The sequence below is a fragment of the Mytilus trossulus genome, chromosome 5 (assembly GCF_036588685.1).
Source record: "Mytilus trossulus isolate FHL-02 chromosome 5, PNRI_Mtr1.1.1.hap1, whole genome shotgun sequence".
Classification (NCBI taxonomy): Eukaryota; Metazoa; Mollusca; class Bivalvia; order Mytilida; family Mytilidae; genus Mytilus; species Mytilus trossulus.
In genome coordinates this window covers 75,481,297-75,501,333 of record NC_086377.1, presented here as the reverse complement: position 1 = coordinate 75,501,333, position 20,037 = coordinate 75,481,297, and the positions used below count along the sequence as shown (strand labels likewise).

Below are 20,037 nucleotides of genomic sequence, written 5' to 3'. Positions count from 1 at the left end.
ACCTGGCCGCCTTTCCATCTATTTCTTTGTACTAATGCATTCAGGAAATAATGCTCTTCAAAATACATAATGGGAAAATAACTCTTGGTCTTGTAAACGTTTCCACAGGTAAAAAAACCTAGTGGTAACAGGAGGGAAATCACCCATGGGGACAATTTGTTTTTGTCTTAAAATTTGCAAAATTTTATTACATGCTCTAGTTATAATATAACAAGACAAATTAGGGGCAAGTTTATTTTATAATATATCATATATGTGAGAATCGGACGCCTGTTGAAATAATTTGGATATTATTTGAATGATTTAGTTAAAAAAAAAACACAGGGGACAACATGATTTCAGGAGGGGTTGAACATTTAAATTACAATATTTTATTGGAAGAAATAAAAGAATTAGTGTTTAATTGGCAGGAGTTGGTGCATTTTATAATTTAGTTTATGCTGAAACTTAAAATTTAAAAAAAGATGGTTGAATAAAAAAATAATTGCTGGTGAAGTGGGGGATATGGAAAGTAGACTTTTTCAGATATTGTCTCATATATCAAATTCAACAACCATATTCATTGCTTTCTTTTTTCGTATTTTATCAATATGTAATTTTAATCAACCCATAAAGGATTGAAAGATTTTAAATACTGGGACTGAATCGTTAGATTACCATACAAATGTTGTAGAATTGCGCGTATGACGTCAGAATGTAAACGTCACACAGATAAGGATATACAATAATTCTGTAGATGAAAGTATGAAAAGTCTTTAGTTCGGTTAGGTATATCCTCTGCAGCATGTACATTAGAAGTTTTTCTTGTCCTTCTTACTGCTTGTTTATGTACTTATTGTTTATTTCTTCTAAAAATTAACCACGTCATTATGAATCAATAAACAGAAAAAGGCCATATAGAATAAAAACATTTGCGAATGCGAAGGGGTGATTTTAAATTCGCCACTTGGAACTGTTGGGGTATTATAAGAAAAAAAGTGCGGAATAACTGCCTATGAAACTACTCTTAATAAGAGACCAACATGACACAGAAATAACAACTATAGGTTATAGGTTACTATACGGCCTTCAAAAATGAACAAAGCTCATAGCGCATTTTGTAATTGAAATAGTGTTTTAAGATAGTTTGGACTGTCTTATCTTTTCATTCTGTAATTTTTAATAGAAACAAAATATCTTCAATTTGCAAGAAAAACAGTTTTCATATACAGTTAAATATGACTGTCCCTTTGGTATCTTTTGTCCCTCTTTTAAACCTGTTTAAACCGAACCTCTTCGGGGCTTCAGATTTTTTCGGTACTGGCCGATATTCGTTTGTATCAGATGTAGATTACTGAAAGTTAGTTTTCTAACGTGTCTGAAAGAATGAATGAAAACATCGACTTGTTCTAGAGTAAGCTACAGACGCAATTGGAAAATGTGCGATATAAATCGAATTGTAAATTCTGAACTTGAACGTGTACAGGAACATAGTTGCTTTTCGTCAAACATATCGTCTTGGTCAAAGGTAAAGGCATAGTTACATGAGTAACGGAAGTTTTCCTCAATCCACGAAAATTGGTTCCAATGAAAGTAAATAAAAAGTTGTTCGGTACTGGCCGATATTCGGTTGTATCAGGTTCACAACACATACAATTTGATATGACTGTGCTTAAGAATATGTTTTGTTTATACAGATTTTCGGTTTATGCAGGATTAGGTTTAACAAGGTTTCACTGTTTAATTCATTTATCGAATTCATTAATAGAAATTTATTGTGACAACTTAGCCAAACTTTCCCTTTGCAAGTCATGAAATTATATTGATTCGTTTCGATTAAAACAGAAAAGTAATACAGTTTTAAAAAATATTTAACACGTAAAAGGACAAAATACTGTCCGCAATGTAAATGAAGAATTTTAAACAAATAGAGATATCGACAAAACCCACACCAGGGAACTTAAAAGATATTGAAATTTAGCTTTATCTATTATTAAATTTTAATCAGTTATTTCTCTTTTATCATGGTTTGCTAGTTTACGGTTGATAGCAATTGTTCTGAACATCTAATTTAAAAACATCGTTGTTACATTGCCTATGTAAATTTTAAAATTGTTTGTATGCACATTGAACGACAAATTTATGTGACGTATATAATTTTTCTGATGTCAAACACTCAAATCAATCCATGTGTTTGTATATAGATGTTTTTGTGTCCTGTTAAATTGTTCCTTTTAAAAGTTTTGGATTCTCATAAATTCTATGTATAACTTTTGGACTTGTTTGAATCTCGGTCTATTTCTGTAAAAAGTAAAATCACAAAAATACTGAACTCAGAGTTCGTAGATAGTAGATGTTTTTGTGTCCTGTTAAACTGTTCCTTTTACAAGTTTTGGATTCTCATAAATTCTATGTATAACTTTTGGACTAGTTTGAATCTCGGTCTATTTCTGTAATTTATTCTTACATACTTTTGATTTTTTAACCCTGTATGCGTACATTGCCTATGAAAATTTTAAAATTGTTTGTATGCACATTGAACGACAAATTTATGTGACGTATATCATTTTTCTGACGTCAGACACTCAAATCAATCCATGTGTTCGTAGATAGTAGATGTTTTTGTGTCCTGTTAAATTGTTCCTTTTAAAAGTTTTGGATTCTCATAAATTCTATGTATAACTTTTGGACTAGTTTGAATCTCAGTCTATTTCTGTAATTTATTCTAACATACTTTTGATTTTTTAACCCTGTATGCGTACATTGCCTATGTAAATTTTAAAATTGTTTATATGCACATTGAACGACAAATTTATGTGACGTATATAATTTTTCTGACGTCAGACAATCAAATCAATCCATGTGTTCGTAGATAGTAGATGTTTTTGTGTCCTGTTACATTGTTCCTTTTAAAATTGTTATACGTTGATGACTGATGTACCCATTTTTGACTTTTTTATTAATTGTGACTGTTTATTTAACGCATCATGTAAATGTAGCGGAATTTGATGAGACTGTTTGCTAAAGTGAGAGGGTTAGCGCTATATAACCAGGTTTAATCCACCATTTTCTACATTTGAAAATGCCTGTACCAAGTCAGGAATATGACAGTTCTTGTCCATTCGTTTTTGATGCGTTTTGTTTTTTGATTTTGCCATGTGATTATGGACTTTCCAAATTGATTTTCCTCTGAGTTCAGTATTTTTGTGATTTTACTTTTTAGTCATTTCGTATGGTTGACTGCAGCATGCAAAAACCTATAGAAAAATAGGTGTGTTTTGTTCGGATTAGATCTTTAAAAAATAAATTAAAAAAAAATGAAAGTAGTGACGTTATCTTTTCTTTTACAAAATGTGATGTCAATCTATACTTGATCTTTGGAAGATATGTGTGACACTGACGATGTCGAATGTCAAAATCCGTAAATCTCAAACCCAGAGGAGATAATTTATGGACAATGTTATTGCAATGCTGCACTTCGTAGATTACTGAAAGTTAGCTTTTTAACGTGTCTGAAAACATGTATGAAAACGTCGACTTGTTCTAGCGTAAGCTACAGACGCAATTGGAAAATGTGCGATATAAATGGAAATGTAAATTCGGAAGTTGAACTTGTACAAGAACATGGATGCTTTTTGTCGAACATATCGTCATGGTCAAAGGAAAAGGCACAATTAGTTTATATTCATATTGTATGAACTTACTCATCAGTGTATAACATAAATGTGGGTTTATTTATTTTCATGGGAACCAGTTTTCGTGGATTGAGGAAAACTTTCGTAGACATTTGATTTCGTGCAAACATATATAACCATGTGCAATTCTTTGAACACTTAAGTCCGTGATTTACCATGTACAATTCTTTGAACACTTAAGTCCGTGGTTCACCATGTGCAATTCTTTGAACACTTAAGTCCGTGGTTCACCATGTGCAATTCTTTGAACACTTAAGTCCGTGGTTCACCATGTGCAATTCTTTGAACACTTAAGTCCGTGGTTTACCATGTACAATTCTTTGAACACTTAAGTCCGTGGTTCACCATGTGCAATTCTTTGAACACTTAAGTCCGTGGTTCACCATGTGCAATTCTTTGAACACTTAAGTCCGTGATTTACCATGTACAATTCTTTGAACACTTAAGTCCGTGGTTCACCATGTGCAATTCTTTGAACACTTAAGTCCGTGGTTCACCATGTGCAATTCTTTGAACACTTAAGTCCGTGGTTCACCATGTGCAATTCTTTGAACACTTAAGTCCGTGATTTACCATGTACAATTCTTTGAACACTTAAGTCCGTGGTTCACCATGTGTAATTCTTTGAACACTTAAGTCCGTGGTTCACCATGTGCAATTCTTTGAACACTTAAGTCCGTGGTTCACCATGTGTAATTCTTTGAACACTTAAGTCCGTGGTTCACCATGTGCAATTCTTTGAACACTTAAGTCCGTGGTTCACCATGTGCAATTCTTTGAACACTTAAGTCCGTGATTTACCATGTACAATTCTTTGAACACTTAAGTCCGTGGTTCACCATGTGTAATTCTTTGAACACTTAAGTCCGTGGTTCACCATGTGCAATTCTTTGAACACTTAAGTCCGTGGTTCACCATGTGTAATTCTTTGAACACTTAAGTCCGTGATTTACCATGTACAATTCTTTGAACACTTAAGTCCGTGGTTCACCATGTGCAATTCTTTGAACACCTAAGTCCGTGGTTCACCATGTGTAATTCTTTGAACACTTAAGTCCGTGGTTCATCATGTGCAATTCTTTGAACACTTAAGTCCGTGGTTCACCATGTGTAATTCTTTGAACACTTAAGTCCGTGGTTCACCATGTGTAATTCTTTGAACACTTAAGTCCGTGGTTCACCATGTGTAATTCTTTGAACACTTAAGTCCGTGGTTCACCATGTGTAATTCTTTGAACACTTAAGTCCGTGGTTCACCATGTGCAATTCTTTGAACACTTAAGTCCGTGATTTACCATGTACAATTCTTTGAACACTTAAGTCCGTGGTTCACCATGTGTAATTCTTTGAACACTTAAGTCCGTGGTTCACCATGTGCAATTCTTTGAACACTTAAGTCCGTGATTTACCATGTACAATTCTTTGAACACTTAAGTCCGTGGTTCACCATGTGTAATTCTTTGAACACTTAAGTCCGTGGTTCACCATGTGCAATTCTTTGAACACTTAAGTCCGTGGTTCACCATGTGTAATTCTTTGAACACTTAAGTCCGTGGTTCACCATGTGTAATTCTTTGAACACTTAAGTCCGTGGTTCACCATGTGCAATTCTTTGAACACTTAAGTCCGTGATTTACCATGTACAATTCTTTGAACACTTAAGTCCGTGGTTCACCATGTGTAATTCTTTGAACACTTAAGTCCGTGGTTCATCATGTGCAATTCTTTGAACACTTAAGTCCGTGGTTCACCATGTGTAATTCTTTGAACACTTAAGTCCGTGGTTCACCATGTGCAATTCTTTGAACACTTAAGTCCGTGGTTCACCATGTGCAATTCTTTGAACACTTAAGTCCGTGGTTCACCATGTGCAATTCTTTGAACACTTAAGTCCGTGGTTCACCATGTGCAATTCTTTGAACACTTAAGTCCGTGGTTCACCATGTGTAATTCTTTGAACACTTAAGTCCGTGGTTCACCATGTGTAATTCTTTGAACACTTAAGTCCGTGATTTACCATGTACAATTCTTTGAACACTTAAGTCCGTGGTTCACCATGTGCAATTCTTTGAACACTTAAGTCCGTGGTTCACCATGTGCAATTCTTTGAACACTTAAGTCCGTGGTTCACCATGTGCAATTCTTTGAACACTTAAGTCCGTGGTTCACCATGTGCAATTCTTTGAACACTTAAGTCCGTGATTTACCATGTACAATTCTTTGAACACTTAAGTCCGTGGTTCACCATGTGCAATTCTTTGAACACTTAAGTCCGTGGTTCACCATGTGCAATTCTTTGAACACTTAAGTCCGTGATTTACCATGTACAATTCTTTGAACACTTAAGTCCGTGGTTCACCATGTGCAATTCTTTGAACACTTAAGTCCGTGGTTCACCATGTGCAATTCTTTGAACACTTAAGTCCGTGGTTCACCATGTGCAATTCTTTGAACACTTAAGTCCGTGATTTACCATGTACAATTCTTTGAACACTTAAGTCCGTGGTTCACCATGTGTAATTCTTTGAACACTTAAGTCCGTGGTTCACCATGTGCAATTCTTTGAACACTTAAGTCCGTGGTTCACCATGTGTAATTCTTTGAACACTTAAGTCCGTGGTTCACCATGTGTAATTCTTTGAACACTTAAGTCCGTGGTTCACCATGTGCAATTCTTTGAACACTTAAGTCCGTGGTTCACCATGTGTAATTCTTTGAACACTTAAGTCCGTGGTTCACCATGTGTAATTCTATGAACACTTAAGTCCGTGGTTCACCATGTGCAATTCTTTGAACACTTAAGTCCGTGATTTACCATGTACAATTCTTTGAACACTTAAGTCCGTGGTTCACCATGTGTAATTCTTTGAACACTTAAGTCCGTGGTTCACCATGTGCAATTCTTTGAACACTTAAGTCCGTGGTTCACCATGTGTAATTCTTTGAACACTTAAGTCCGTGATTTACCATGTACAATTCTTTGAACACTTAAGTCCGTGGTTCACCATGTGCAATTCTTTGAACACTTAAGTCCGTGGTTCACCATGTGTAATTCTTTGAACACTTAAGTCCGTGGTTCATCATGTGCAATTCTTTGAACACTTAAGTCCGTGGTTCACCATGTGTAATTCTTTGAACACTTAAGTCCGTGGTTCACCATGTGTAATTCTTTGAACACTTAAGTCCGTGTTTCACCATGTGTAATTCTTTGAACACTTAAGTCCGTGGTTCACCATGTGTAATTCTTTGAACACTTAAGTCCGTGGTTCACCATGTGCAATTCTTTGAACACTTAAGTCCGTGGTTCACCATGTGTAATTCTTTGAACACTTAAGTCCGTGGTTCACCATGTGTAATTCTTTGAACACTTAAGTCCGTGGTTCACCATGTGCAATTCTTTGAACACTTAAGTCCGTGATTTACCATGTACAATTCTTTGAACACTTAAGTCCGTGGTTCACCATGTGTAATTCTTTGAACACTTAAGTCCGTGGTTCACCATGTGCAATTCTTTGAACACTTAAGTCCGTGGTTCACCATGTGTAATTCTTTGAACACTTAAGTCCGTGGTTTACCATGTGTAATTCTTTGAACACTTAAGTCCGTGGTTCACCATGTGCAATTCTTTGAACACTTAAGTCCGTGATTTACCATGTACAATTCTTTGAACACTTAAGTCCGTGGTTCACCATGTGTAATTCTTTGAACACTTAAGTCCGTGGTTCACCATGTGCAATTCTTTGAACACTTAAGTCCGTGGTTCACCATGTGTAATTCTTTGAACACTTAAGTCCGTGGTTCACCATGTGTAATTCTTTGAACACTTAAGTCCGTGGTTCACCATGTGCAATTCTTTGAACACTTAAGTCCGTGATTTACCATGTACAATTCTTTGAACACTTAAGTCCGTGGTTCACCATGTGTAATTCTTTGAACACTTAAGTCCGTGGTTCACCATGTGCAATTCTTTGAACACTTAAGTCCGTGGTTCACCATGTGTAATTCTTTGAACACTTAAGTCCGTGGTTCACCATGTGCAATTCTTTGAACACTTAAGTCCGTGATTTACCATGTACAATTCTTTGAACACTTAAGTCCGTGGTTCACCATGTGTAATTCTTTGAACACTTAAGTCCGTGGTTCACCATGTGCAATTCTTTGAACACTTAAGTCCGTGGTTCACCATGTGTAATTCTTTGAACACTTAAGTCCGTGGTTCACCATGTGTAATTCTTTGAACACTTAAGTCCGTGGTTCACCATGTGCAATTCTTTGAACACTTAAGTCCGTGATTTACCATGTACAATTCTTTGAACACTTAAGTCCGTGGTTCACCATGTGTAATTCTTTGAACACTTAAGTCCGTGGTTCATCATGTGCAATTCTTTGAACACTTAAGTCCGTGGTTCACCATGTGTAATTCTTTGAACACTTAAGTCCGTGGTTCACCATGTGCAATTCTTTGAACACTTAAGTCCGTGGTTCACCATGTGCAATTCTTTGAACACTTAAGTCCGTGGTTCACCATGTGCAATTCTTTGAACACTTAAGTCCGTGGTTCACCATGTGCAATTCTTTGAACACTTAAGTCCGTGGTTCACCATGTGTAATTCTTTGAACACTTAAGTCCGTGGTTCACCATGTGTAATTCTTTGAACACTTAAGTCCGTGATTTACCATGTACAATTCTTTGAACACTTAAGTCCGTGGTTCACCATGTGCAATTCTTTGAACACTTAAGTCCGTGGTTCACCATGTGCAATTCTTTGAACACTTAAGTCCGTGGTTCACCATCTGCAATTCTTTGAACACTTAAGTCCGTGGTTCACCATGTGCAATTCTTTGAACACTTAAGTCCGTGATTTACCATGTACAATTCTTTGAACACTTAAGTCCGTGGTTCACTATGTGCAATTCTTTGAACACTTAAGTCCGTGGTTCACCATGTGCAATTCTTTGAACACTTAAGTCCGTGATTTACCATGTACAATTCTTTGAACACTTAAGTCCGTGGTTCACCATGTGCAATTCTTTGAACACTTAAGTCCGTGGTTCACCATGTGCAATTCTTTGAACACTTAAGTCCGTGGTTCACCATGTGCAATTCTTTGAACACTTAAGTCCGTGATTTACCATGTACAATTCTTTGAACACTTAAGTCCGTGGTTCACCATGTGTAATTCTTTGAACACTTAAGTCCGTGGTTCACCATGTGCAATTCTTTGAACACTTAAGTCCGTGGTTCACCATGTGTAATTCTTTGAACACTTAAGTCCGTGGTTCACCATGTGTAATTCTTTGAACACTTAAGTCCGTGGTTCACCATGTGCAATTCTTTGAACACTTAAGTCCGTGGTTCACCATGTGTAATTCTTTGAACACTTAAGTCCGTGGTTCACCATGTGTAATTCTTTGAACACTTAAGTCCGTGGTTCACCATGTGCAATTCTTTGAACACTTAAGTCCGTGATTTACCATGTACAATTCTTTGAACACTTAAGTCCGTGGTTCACCATGTGTAATTCTTTGAACACTTAAGTCCGTGGTTCACCATGTGCAATTCTTTGAACACTTAAGTCCGTGGTTCACCATGTGTAATTCTTTGAACACTTAAGTCCGTGATTTACCATGTACAATTCTTTGAACACTTAAGTCCGTGGTTCACCATGTGCAATTCTTTGAACACTTAAGTCCGTGGTTCACCATGTGTAATTCTTTGAACACTTAAGTCCGTGGTTCATCATGTGCAATTCTTTGAACACTTAAGTCCGTGGTTCACCATGTGTAATTCTTTGAACACTTAAGTCCGTGGTTCACCATGTGTAATTCTTTGAACACTTAAGTCCGTGGTTCACCATGTGTAATTCTTTGAACACTTAAGTCCGTGGTTCACCATGTGTAATTCTTTGAACACTTAAGTCCGTGGTTCACCATGTGCAATTCTTTGAACACTTAAGTCCGTGGTTCACCATGTGTAATTCTTTGAACACTTAAGTCCGTGGTTCACCATGTGTAATTCTTTGAACACTTAAGTCCGTGGTTCACCATGTGCAATTCTTTGAACACTTAAGTCCGTGATTTACCATGTACAATTCTTTGAACACTTAAGTCCGTGGTTCACCATGTGTAATTCTTTGAACACTTAAGTCCGTGGTTCACCATGTGCAATTCTTTGAACACTTAAGTCCGTGGTTCACCATGTGTAATTCTTTGAACACTTAAGTCCGTGGTTTACCATGTGTAATTCTTTGAACACTTAAGTCCGTGGTTCACCATGTGCAATTCTTTGAACACTTAAGTCCGTGATTTACCATGTACAATTCTTTGAACACTTAAGTCCGTGGTTCACCATGTGTAATTCTTTGAACACTTAAGTCCGTGGTTCACCATGTGCAATTCTTTGAACACTTAAGTCCGTGATTTACCATGTACAATTCTTTGAACACTTAAGTCCGTGGTTCACCATGTGTAATTCTTTGAACACTTAAGTCCGTGGTTCACCATGTGCAATTCTTTGAACACTTAAGTCCGTGGTTCACCATGTGTAATTCTTTGAACACTTAAGTCCGTGGTTCACCATGTGTAATTCTTTGAACACTTAAGTCCGTGGTTCACCATGTGCAATTCTTTGAACACTTAAGTCCGTGATTTACCATGTACAATTCTTTGAACACTTAAGTCCGTGGTTCACCATGTGTAATTCTTTGAACACTTAAGTCCGTGGTTCATCATGTGCAATTCTTTGAACACTTAAGTCCGTGGTTCACCATGTGTAATTCTTTGAACACTTAAGTCCGTGGTTCACCATGTGCAATTCTTTGAACACTTAAGTCCGTGGTTCACCATGTGCAATTCTTTGAACACTTAAGTCCGTGGTTCACCATGTGCAATTCTTTGAACACTTAAGTCCGTGGTTCACCATGTGCAATTCTTTGAACACTTAAGTCCGTGGTTCACCATGTGTAATTCTTTGAACACTTAAGTCCGTGGTTCACCATGTGTAATTCTTTGAACACTTAAGTCCGTGATTTACCATGTACAATTCTTTGAACACTTAAGTCCGTGGTTCACCATGTGTAATTCTTTGAACACTTAAGTCCGTGGTTCATCATGTGCAATTCTTTGAACACTTAAGTCCGTGGTTCACCATGTGTAATTCTTTGAACACTTAAGTCCGTGGTTCACCATGTGCAATTCTTTGAACACTTAAGTCCGTGGTTCACCATGTGCAATTCTTTGAACACTTAAGTCCGTGGTTCACCATGTGCAATTCTTTGAACACTTAAGTCCGTGGTTCACCATGTGCAATTCTTTGAACACTTAAGTCCGTGGTTCACCATGTGTAATTCTTTGAACACTTAAGTCCGTGGTTCACCATGTGTAATTCTTTGAACACTTAAGTCCGTGGTTCACCATGTGCAATTCTTTGAACACTTAAGTCCGTGGTTCACCATGTGCAATTCTTTGAACACTTAAGTCCGTGGTTCACCATGTGCAATTCTTTGAATTCTTAAGTCCGTGGTTCACCATGTGCAATTCTTTGAACACTTAAGTCCGTGGTTCACCATGTGTAATTCTTTGAACACTTAAGTCCGTGGTTCACCATGTGTAATTCTTTGAACACTTAAGTCCGTGATTTACCATGTACAATTCTTTGAACACTTAAGTCCGTGGTTCACCATGTGCAATTCTTTGAACACTTAAGTCCGTGGTTCACCATGTGTAATTCTTTGAACACTTAAGTCCGTGATTTACCATGTACAATTCTTTGAACACTTAAGTCCGTGGTTCACCTGCACTGATCAAATCTACTACACAACAAATAATATTGAGGCCATAGTATATATTATATTGAGGCCATAGTATATATTATAATGAGGCCATAGTATATATTATAATGAGGCCATAGTATATATTATAATGAGGCCATAGTATATATTATAATGAGGCCATAGTATATATTATAATGAGACCATAGTATATATTATAATGAGGCCATAGTATATATTATAAAGAGACCATAGTATATATTATAATGAGGCCATAGTATATATTATAATGAGACCATAGTATATATTATAATGAGGCCATAGTATATATTATAATGAGGCCATAGTATATATTATAATGAGGCCATAGTATATATTATAACGAGGCCATAGTATATATTATAATGAGACCATAGTATATATTATAATGAGGCCATAGTATATATTATAATGAGACCATAATATATATTATAATGAGGCCATAGTATATATTATAATGAGACCATAGTATATATTATAATGAGGCCATAGTATATATTATAATGAGGCCATAGTATATACTATAACGAGGCCATAGTATATATTATAATGAGGCCATAGTATATATTATAATGAGGCCATAGTACATATTATAACGAGGCCATAGTATATATTATAATGAGACCATAGTATATATTATAATGAGGCCATAGTATATATTATAATGAGACCATAGTATATATTATAATGAGACCATAGTATATATTATAATGAGGCCATAGTATATATTAGTACTTTTAGTGACTCAAGCAATAAAACATCTATCAAAGCTCAATAGTCTTTACAATATCTTCATTACAAAACATAACATTCCCTGAAAAAGATAAACATATCTCTTTGTTTCTATTATGCACATTTAAACTATACATAACTCATTAACAAAATGCTTCTGGCATTCCAATATCGACACCTCAGATGTAATATGGTTTTCAAAGGTTATTTTCGGGTGAATCAGCAACTCTGCATTCATCACAACTCGGCCGATTCCGTAGAGAACCGGCGTCACAACTCGGCCGATTCCGTAGAGAACCGGCGTCACAACTCGACCGATTCCGTAGAGAACCGGCGTCACAACTCGGCCGATTCCGAAGAGAACCGGCGTCACAACTCGGCCGATTCCGTAGAGAACCGGCGTCACATGAAGATTGCCGATTCCGTAGAGAACCGGCGTCACAACTCGGCCGATTCCGTAAAGAACCGGCGCCACAACTCGGCCGATTCCGTAGAGAACCGGCGTCACAACTCGGCCGATTCCGTAGAGAACCGGCGTCACAACTCGGCCGATTCCGTAGAGAACCGGCGTCACAACTCAGCCGATTCCGTAGAGAACCGGCGTCACAACTCGGCCGATACCGTAGAGAACCGGCGTCATAACTCGGCCGATTCCGTAGAGAACCGGCGTCACAACTCGGCCGATTCCGTAGAGAACCGGCGTCACAACTCGGCCGATTCCGTAAAGAACCGGCGTCACAACTCGGCCGATTCCGTAGAGAACCGGTGTCAGAACTCGGCCGATTCCGTAGAGAACCGGCGTCACAACTCGGCCGATTCCGTAGAGAACCGGTGTCAGAACTCGGCCGATTCCGTAGAGAACCGGCGTCACAACTCGGCCGATTCCGTAGAGAACCGGTGTCACATGAAGATTGCCGATTGTGAAACTTTACTTATTTAGATAGTACGCAGTTGCCCGAGTTGTGACGAATTAAAACAAAATGTTACACAGTTTCCTGTCCAAATTCTTCCTTTTCAAACAGTTTTCTGAAGAGGCTTTTCTTATTCGTAGTCTTCAATTTTTAAACTGTTTAATGCGTATTGTTATGACTTTACTTTTCTACATTGACTAGAGGTAAAGAGGGAGAGTGGAGATCTTATAAAAATGTTTAACCCCGCCGCCGCAATAATGCGCCTGTCCCAAGTCAGGAGCATCTGGTCTTGTTTAGTCTTTTATGATTTTTAAATCTAGTTTCTTGTATATCCAGGTGTAATGATAAGTCGTTATACTAAGGCTATTTTTTTCTTTTTTTTTCTGTAGACTTAGCTTTAATTTTTTATAACCATGCATTGGCAAGCTTGATAACTCGTAATTGTTTGTCAGTAACTAAATGTACAATGATGTCCCATACGGAACCTTCTGACCTTGTTTGTTTACATTAAAATTTCAATGGCGTCAAAATCACGTGATGTCAGTTCGTTATATCCAATCAAATTGCTCTACTGTCAATTAGGGGATTTTTCAGTCTACAGCAATTACGTTATTTCTTTCTGGGATATTGCTTCAAAATGGTTTGCAATAGTTCTGGGTTTTATTCAACAGGAAAACTCTTTTTTTGCCATCCCTTTTGACATCAAGGGAATTTTGTATGAATATTTACATACAGTCATGATGGTCAGAATATCGATCTTTTTATAATGAATAAAAAGAAAATTCTATGAAAAATAAATGTAAATGGTTTCTTATTAACTAACTCTATATGCCTGTTCAAAATTATGGCATGGGCATCGTTTTTTTATATAGTTTTCCTTTCATTTTGGTTGAACTTTTTTCGCGGGAAAATCGAGAAAGAGGTAAGGAGCATGTCATTTCTAAATTCCTAAAAATACGTTTTGCTTGACCTATATTGCATGCCACAAGATTGATGACGCTGAATGGAATGTACTCAAAGCAATGGAGGCCGGAAATGGGATTTTGTGAAGTTCTAGAATGTTTTTAAATATTCGGAAGTTGGGATTGAAACGGGCATTAGAAAGTTGGCATTTTTTGGCAATAATTGAGAACAACATTGAAAACTTACCTTTAGAAATGTTTTTTTATTCAAAAGTGCAGAAAAAACGTATTTTGCACTGTTTTTCTACGCCAGAAGTACCGTAGTGACATCAATGCGGAGTTTCCCCGTGTGTTAAGTTCAAACACAAATACCTAACGAACTGACAAGATGAACGATCTTAGACTACGGTAGGATATATATTTATTATAATTACAGTGATGATTTTGTATCACACTTAAATGAGTAGCGTAGTACATGTATGTACACTTGATGGAAGAGCAGTTAATCATTGCCTCGTTCTAAATAAATGTTTGCTTCCTGCTCGTCTATTCAATTTAAGTTATGATGTTTAAAACTAGCGTGATGTAGATGTAATAGCTAAAGAAGGTAAGTAAGATTGTTTTTTTTTTCTATATGTTGCTAGGAAAGATATACTATTATATGTTTTCTTCTATTACGTAGCTTTTGAAAAGCAACTGTGCTTCAACGTAAAGAGGTTCTACATAGCCTTGCATCCTTATCATGTTATAACGTGGGTTCTTAATAACCGGCATAAATTCTTCTTGTACACTTTATTTCGTGATAAAATTTGGCAGACAGTGTTGAAATACTAGTTAGCTATGTATGTTATATTTGATAAACAGTAAACATATTCTGTAAAATGTAGATGTGTCATTTTAATTTATTTTAAAAGTTTTAATGGAATTTCCATTTTATCATGGACCTTGTATATTTGTTAGAATGTTTATCAACTAACTGATCAATTAAAATGAGACTAAAATAGTGTTGCTCGGTAACATTTTAAGATAAAACAAGGCAAGCTGGCTGTGAATCATTTTTGCAATATGATATGCTAAATTCTAAACCTAGACCATCGAACCTATGATACAATTTTCGAGATTACTCTAACGTCCAACGACTGTTTTGCCAGACCATTATTATCATCTGTGTCTTAATGACGAAAGGCAACATACAATGTTATCAATAGATCCTCTTATAGTTAATGCGTTTCCCTCAGTTTTAGTTTGTCACCCCGATTTAATTTTTCGTCTATGGATTTATGAGTTTTGAACAGCGGTATGCTACTATTGTCTTTATCAAACGATTGATTAGCTTGTTTGTCTCAGTGACACCTGACAACATACAGTGTTATCAAACGATTGCTTTTTATGTATGTCCCAAATGACACCAGATAATATCCACCCATTAATTATGTTTTCCCTCCCATTGACACCGGACAACATAACATAAGAGACACTGATTGATTATCATGTTTGTCTCAATTACGTCACACACCATAACACATAATCCATCGATTGATTATTTTGTCTGTCTCAATGACGTCAGACACCATACAATATAACACATCAATTGAATATGCTGTTTGTCTCAATGACACTAGACAACATATAATAAAATCCATCGATTGAATATGTTGTCTGTCCTTATATCAACAGACAACATATAATAAAATCCTTCGATTAATTATGTTGTCTGTCTCAATGACGTCAGACAACATACAATATAACATATCAATTGAATATGCTGTCTGTATCAATGACACCAAACAACATATAATAAAATCTTTCGATTAATTATGTTGTCTGTCTCAATGACACCAGACAACATATAATAAAATCCAGCGAATAATTATGTTGTATGTCTCAATGTCAACAGACAACATACAATATAACACATCGATTGAATATGTTGTCTGTCCTAATAGCAATATACAACATATAATAATATCCTTCGATTAATTATGTTGTCTGTCTCAATGACACCAGACAACATATTATAAAATCCTTCGATTGAATATGTTGTCTGCCTCAATGCCAACAGACAACATGTAATAAAATCCTTCGATTAGTTATGTTGTCTGTCTCAATGACACCAGACAACATGTAATAGAACAATGATTTTTTGAAAACAACAGAGGGAGGACACCAAAGGATATATTCTGTCTAAAAGTCAATTGATATTTTATAGTGTGTCTTTTCTATGTTGTGATGATATATTATTGTTTCAGAAAAGGGAGAAGGTTTGGTACCGTTAAAACGTTTAATCCCGCTGCAAATGTTTGCACCTGTCCTAAGTCAGGAATCTTATGTACAGTATTGGTCGTCTTTTCATGTAGTTCATACGTGTTTCTTGTTTCTCGTTTCTCGTTTTTCTATATATAAGACCGTTGGCTTTCCCGTTTGAATTATTTTACATTAGTAACTTGTGGGGCCCTTTATAGCTTGCTGTTCGATGAACATCCTTGAACAAATGAAATTAATGGATTCAACCTTGTTGTTTGATAAGTTCTCGAAACAAGTTGAGTTTATAGATGTTGCATCTGGTGATAACTTTATTTTCATATTACCCCTTAATATACTAAATATTTACTACACTCATAATAAAATGTATTAAAAGTACAATATATAAGGTTAAATAAAGGCAACAGTAGTATACCGCTGTTCAAAACTCATAAATCCATGGACAAAAAACAAAATCGGGGTAACAAACTAAAACCGGGGGAAACGCAATAAATATAAGAGGAGAACAACGACACAACACCGAAACGCAACACACACGTAAACGGACTAAGCAACAGACAAATCACCACGAAAATAACAAGTATAACATCAAAACCAAATACATGAATTTGGGATAGACAAGTACCGTGCCACGTCTTATCTCAATATCTCAAAAATAAGAGAAAACACAAACGACTCAACGTTAAAATGCAACACACACAGAAACGAACGATATTATAAAATTAAATAATGTATAGAATGTAACGTGTCTACTTAAAACCTACGGATGATGTCAAGTGAAAATCTCTATATTTACAACCTATGTCTTCCTGTTATGATGAGTCAACATTCAACTTATAATGTTATCACGGAGCACTTATTCTGTTTATATTTAAAACCTTGTGTTCAAGGTCAAACTAAATGTATTATGACAGAATATATGAAAATATACTTATAAATTATCGCAGTGAAATCACAACTTAATTAAAGGGTGGGTTGAACCTAAAACTCAGAAAACTGTCGAAAAAGACAAGTCCCATGTAGTATTAACAGAATCATTTTGACATCATAAGTGAACAGATAAAATGCAAGAATATGAAAGTAGTCCCCAGTCAACAGAAAACGATCGTGACCTACAATTGATTTTGTTTTCTTCTTTTAAAAAACTTGATAACTGTCTCAAAGCTTCATGTCGTTAATTATATACGTATCGCAAATTCAGAATAATATTCACCTTTTCTGAAGAACATTTATTTTTTTTGCATACTATTCACACAATACTGTTTTGATATGTTTTGGTGTAGACGATCATATCTATCTAGTCTATGGTGAATTTATTGGTAGAAATTTCGTATGGTTTATATTTATGTACTTCAGAATTTACTTTCCAAAATATAATTTTTCTAACATGTGTACCGATTCGCATTTTTTTTTGGTAGTAATGTCATAATATTTCACTTAAGACAAGTAAAATGAAAACAACATTATACTAGTATTAGAATGTTCATACGGTTTAGATGTCTACTACTATGACTAGATATAATACAATACCTTAGATACATTTAAAATTTGTAAAACTAGCTCAAACATATATGTTTATGATAAATTCAACGGTGGATAAGATTGGCCTGCGAGAGAACGTTTTGTGCTGGTGATTCGGTCCTGACTGGTGCTGGTGGGTCCTGATTCTGTGCCTTCGTGTTTTTTTTTTACATTGTATCAGAACGGCGATAAAACAACCTTTTCTGTTGCTTAATTGTTTCTCTGATACGTCCTAAGTACCATGAAAGGAATATTACAACGATTTGTTATTGCAAAAGTCGTGCACATTCGCCAAACGAAATTGTCCTGACGATGTGCTGGTGATTAGAAACACGGTACTGGTTCTTTGCACCTATGTCCTGGATCTGTGTCTTTATATTTTAAATTAAAAGAGGCAAATATTCAAGATCATTGATGCAGAAAATTTGTACAATTGATAGAAAATATGCCTAGCATATATTTGGTGGATATTTCATATGAATAAAAGTTGAGTCTGTTTTTTTTATTTGATTCTTGAGAGGGGGTACAAGATCTTTTCTGTTGAGGTGTTTGTTTTAGGCATTTTTAAACTTTTGTTAATTGTTATTTTGAAGACATATGTGCTGTTAACTGTTACTGTTTTCTTAGAATTGACATTGTTGTGAACTGTTATTATGAACAAAATAACTCTGTTTACTGTTTTTACACGCCCATTAAAATTTTAATGTGACGTATGATTGTATACAAATGTCCGGCGTCCGTCTGTCCGTCTGTCTGGCGCAAACAGGTCGAACCATAACTTGAGAACAACTTATCCAAATTTCATTACTTATGATGGTCAAAAGAATCTGTATACTTTTTGGTGAAACTATTATAAAATCTTTTTGAGTTACGGGCCTTTTTAACTAAAACATGGGTGTGTTTTTTCACATGTCGCACCGTATCTCAAAAAAATTATGATTATTGCTTAAAACTTTACACAGTTCTTAGTTATATAAATCTTAAGATCTGTAAACTTTTTGGTGATGATTCAAAATTTTAGTTTACATTTATTGAGTTTTTGTTAAACACATATTTAAATATTTCATGGAGGGGCAGACTAGAATTTGTCAGAGAATGAAGACTACATAACCTAGATAACACACACGAAAATTTAAGATGTTTTAAGTTATGCATTTTAAAGATCCATAAGTAAAGTCTGTTGTCAATAAAATTGAGAAAGGAAATGGTGAATATATCAAAATGACAACCACCCAACCATAGAGCAAACAACAGCCGAAGGCAACCAATGGGTCTTCAATGTAGCGAGAATTCCCGCACCCGTAAGTGTCCTTCAGCTGGCCCCTAAAGTATGCATAATAGTACAGTGATAATGGACGTCATACTAAACTCAAGAATTTTTGATAAAGCATTAAGGGGGAGTAAGTGAACGATGTGTCACACTTCTATATGTTTAAATATATTTCATGAATAAAAATTCAAATAAAATTTGCCTAAATTTTATTTGAAAATGAGTGAAAAATGAGTGAACGAAAAAAAAATAACCAGACTAAGAAATACACTTTTAGTTAAATATTTGTAATCATGGTAATAGCACGAGGCTTTTAATTAGTGTGTTTCAAACACCATATTCTCTATAATAATGACTCGTTACAAAGGTATTTAATTAACATGTAGCCTTAATATATATTTTAAAAATTCGAATCTTAAGACATATATATAAAACATTTAGTATTTTAATTTTATACATTTTCAGGACAAAACAATCAACTCAAACACACCTTGAACGTAAATATGTACTCGACTGTCTCTTTTTGAAGAAATATTTTGTACTTTCCTTAATAAACATTACCAGAACGGCTTCGGGTTGGATTCCGTCTTTGGGAACGATTCACAATGCGGGGTACTAGATATTTATTCACACACTAGTCGGCAGTTCAATACACTAAACATAAACACATTGGTAAAGTCCAAATACATTCAATAAAGTCCAAATATAAAGTACCAGTGTTACAACTTAGTTAATTTAAGCCAAAAACAATGTATATGAATGCGATGGAAAATCCGAACGCAGTTCATGTGCTATCGGTGGCAAATTTAAACGGAGTCCTTGCATATCAATTTATCTTTCTTTAAATACCAAATAGCGTTGATAACAACAAAGTTTTTAATGGTCATTTTGTCAACAGAAATTAGATAACAGATTGATTACGTTTATCAAAGAGAAAATGTTTCCAAGCTTGTGTAT

At 35.5% G+C, this 20,037-nt stretch overlaps 1 protein-coding gene across 1 annotated transcript; it reads left to right on the top strand.

Moving 5' to 3' along the window:
- The first annotated feature begins 12,404 nt into the window (after positions 1 to 12,404).
- On the top strand, positions 12,405 to 13,154 carry LOC134718310 (variant-silencing SET domain-containing protein-like). Its single transcript, XM_063580804.1, has one exon. It carries the CDS (start codon positions 12,405 to 12,407, stop codon positions 13,152 to 13,154), a length of 750 nt encoding a protein of 249 aa, XP_063436874.1.
- The last annotated feature ends 6,883 nt before the right edge of the window (positions 13,155 to 20,037 follow it).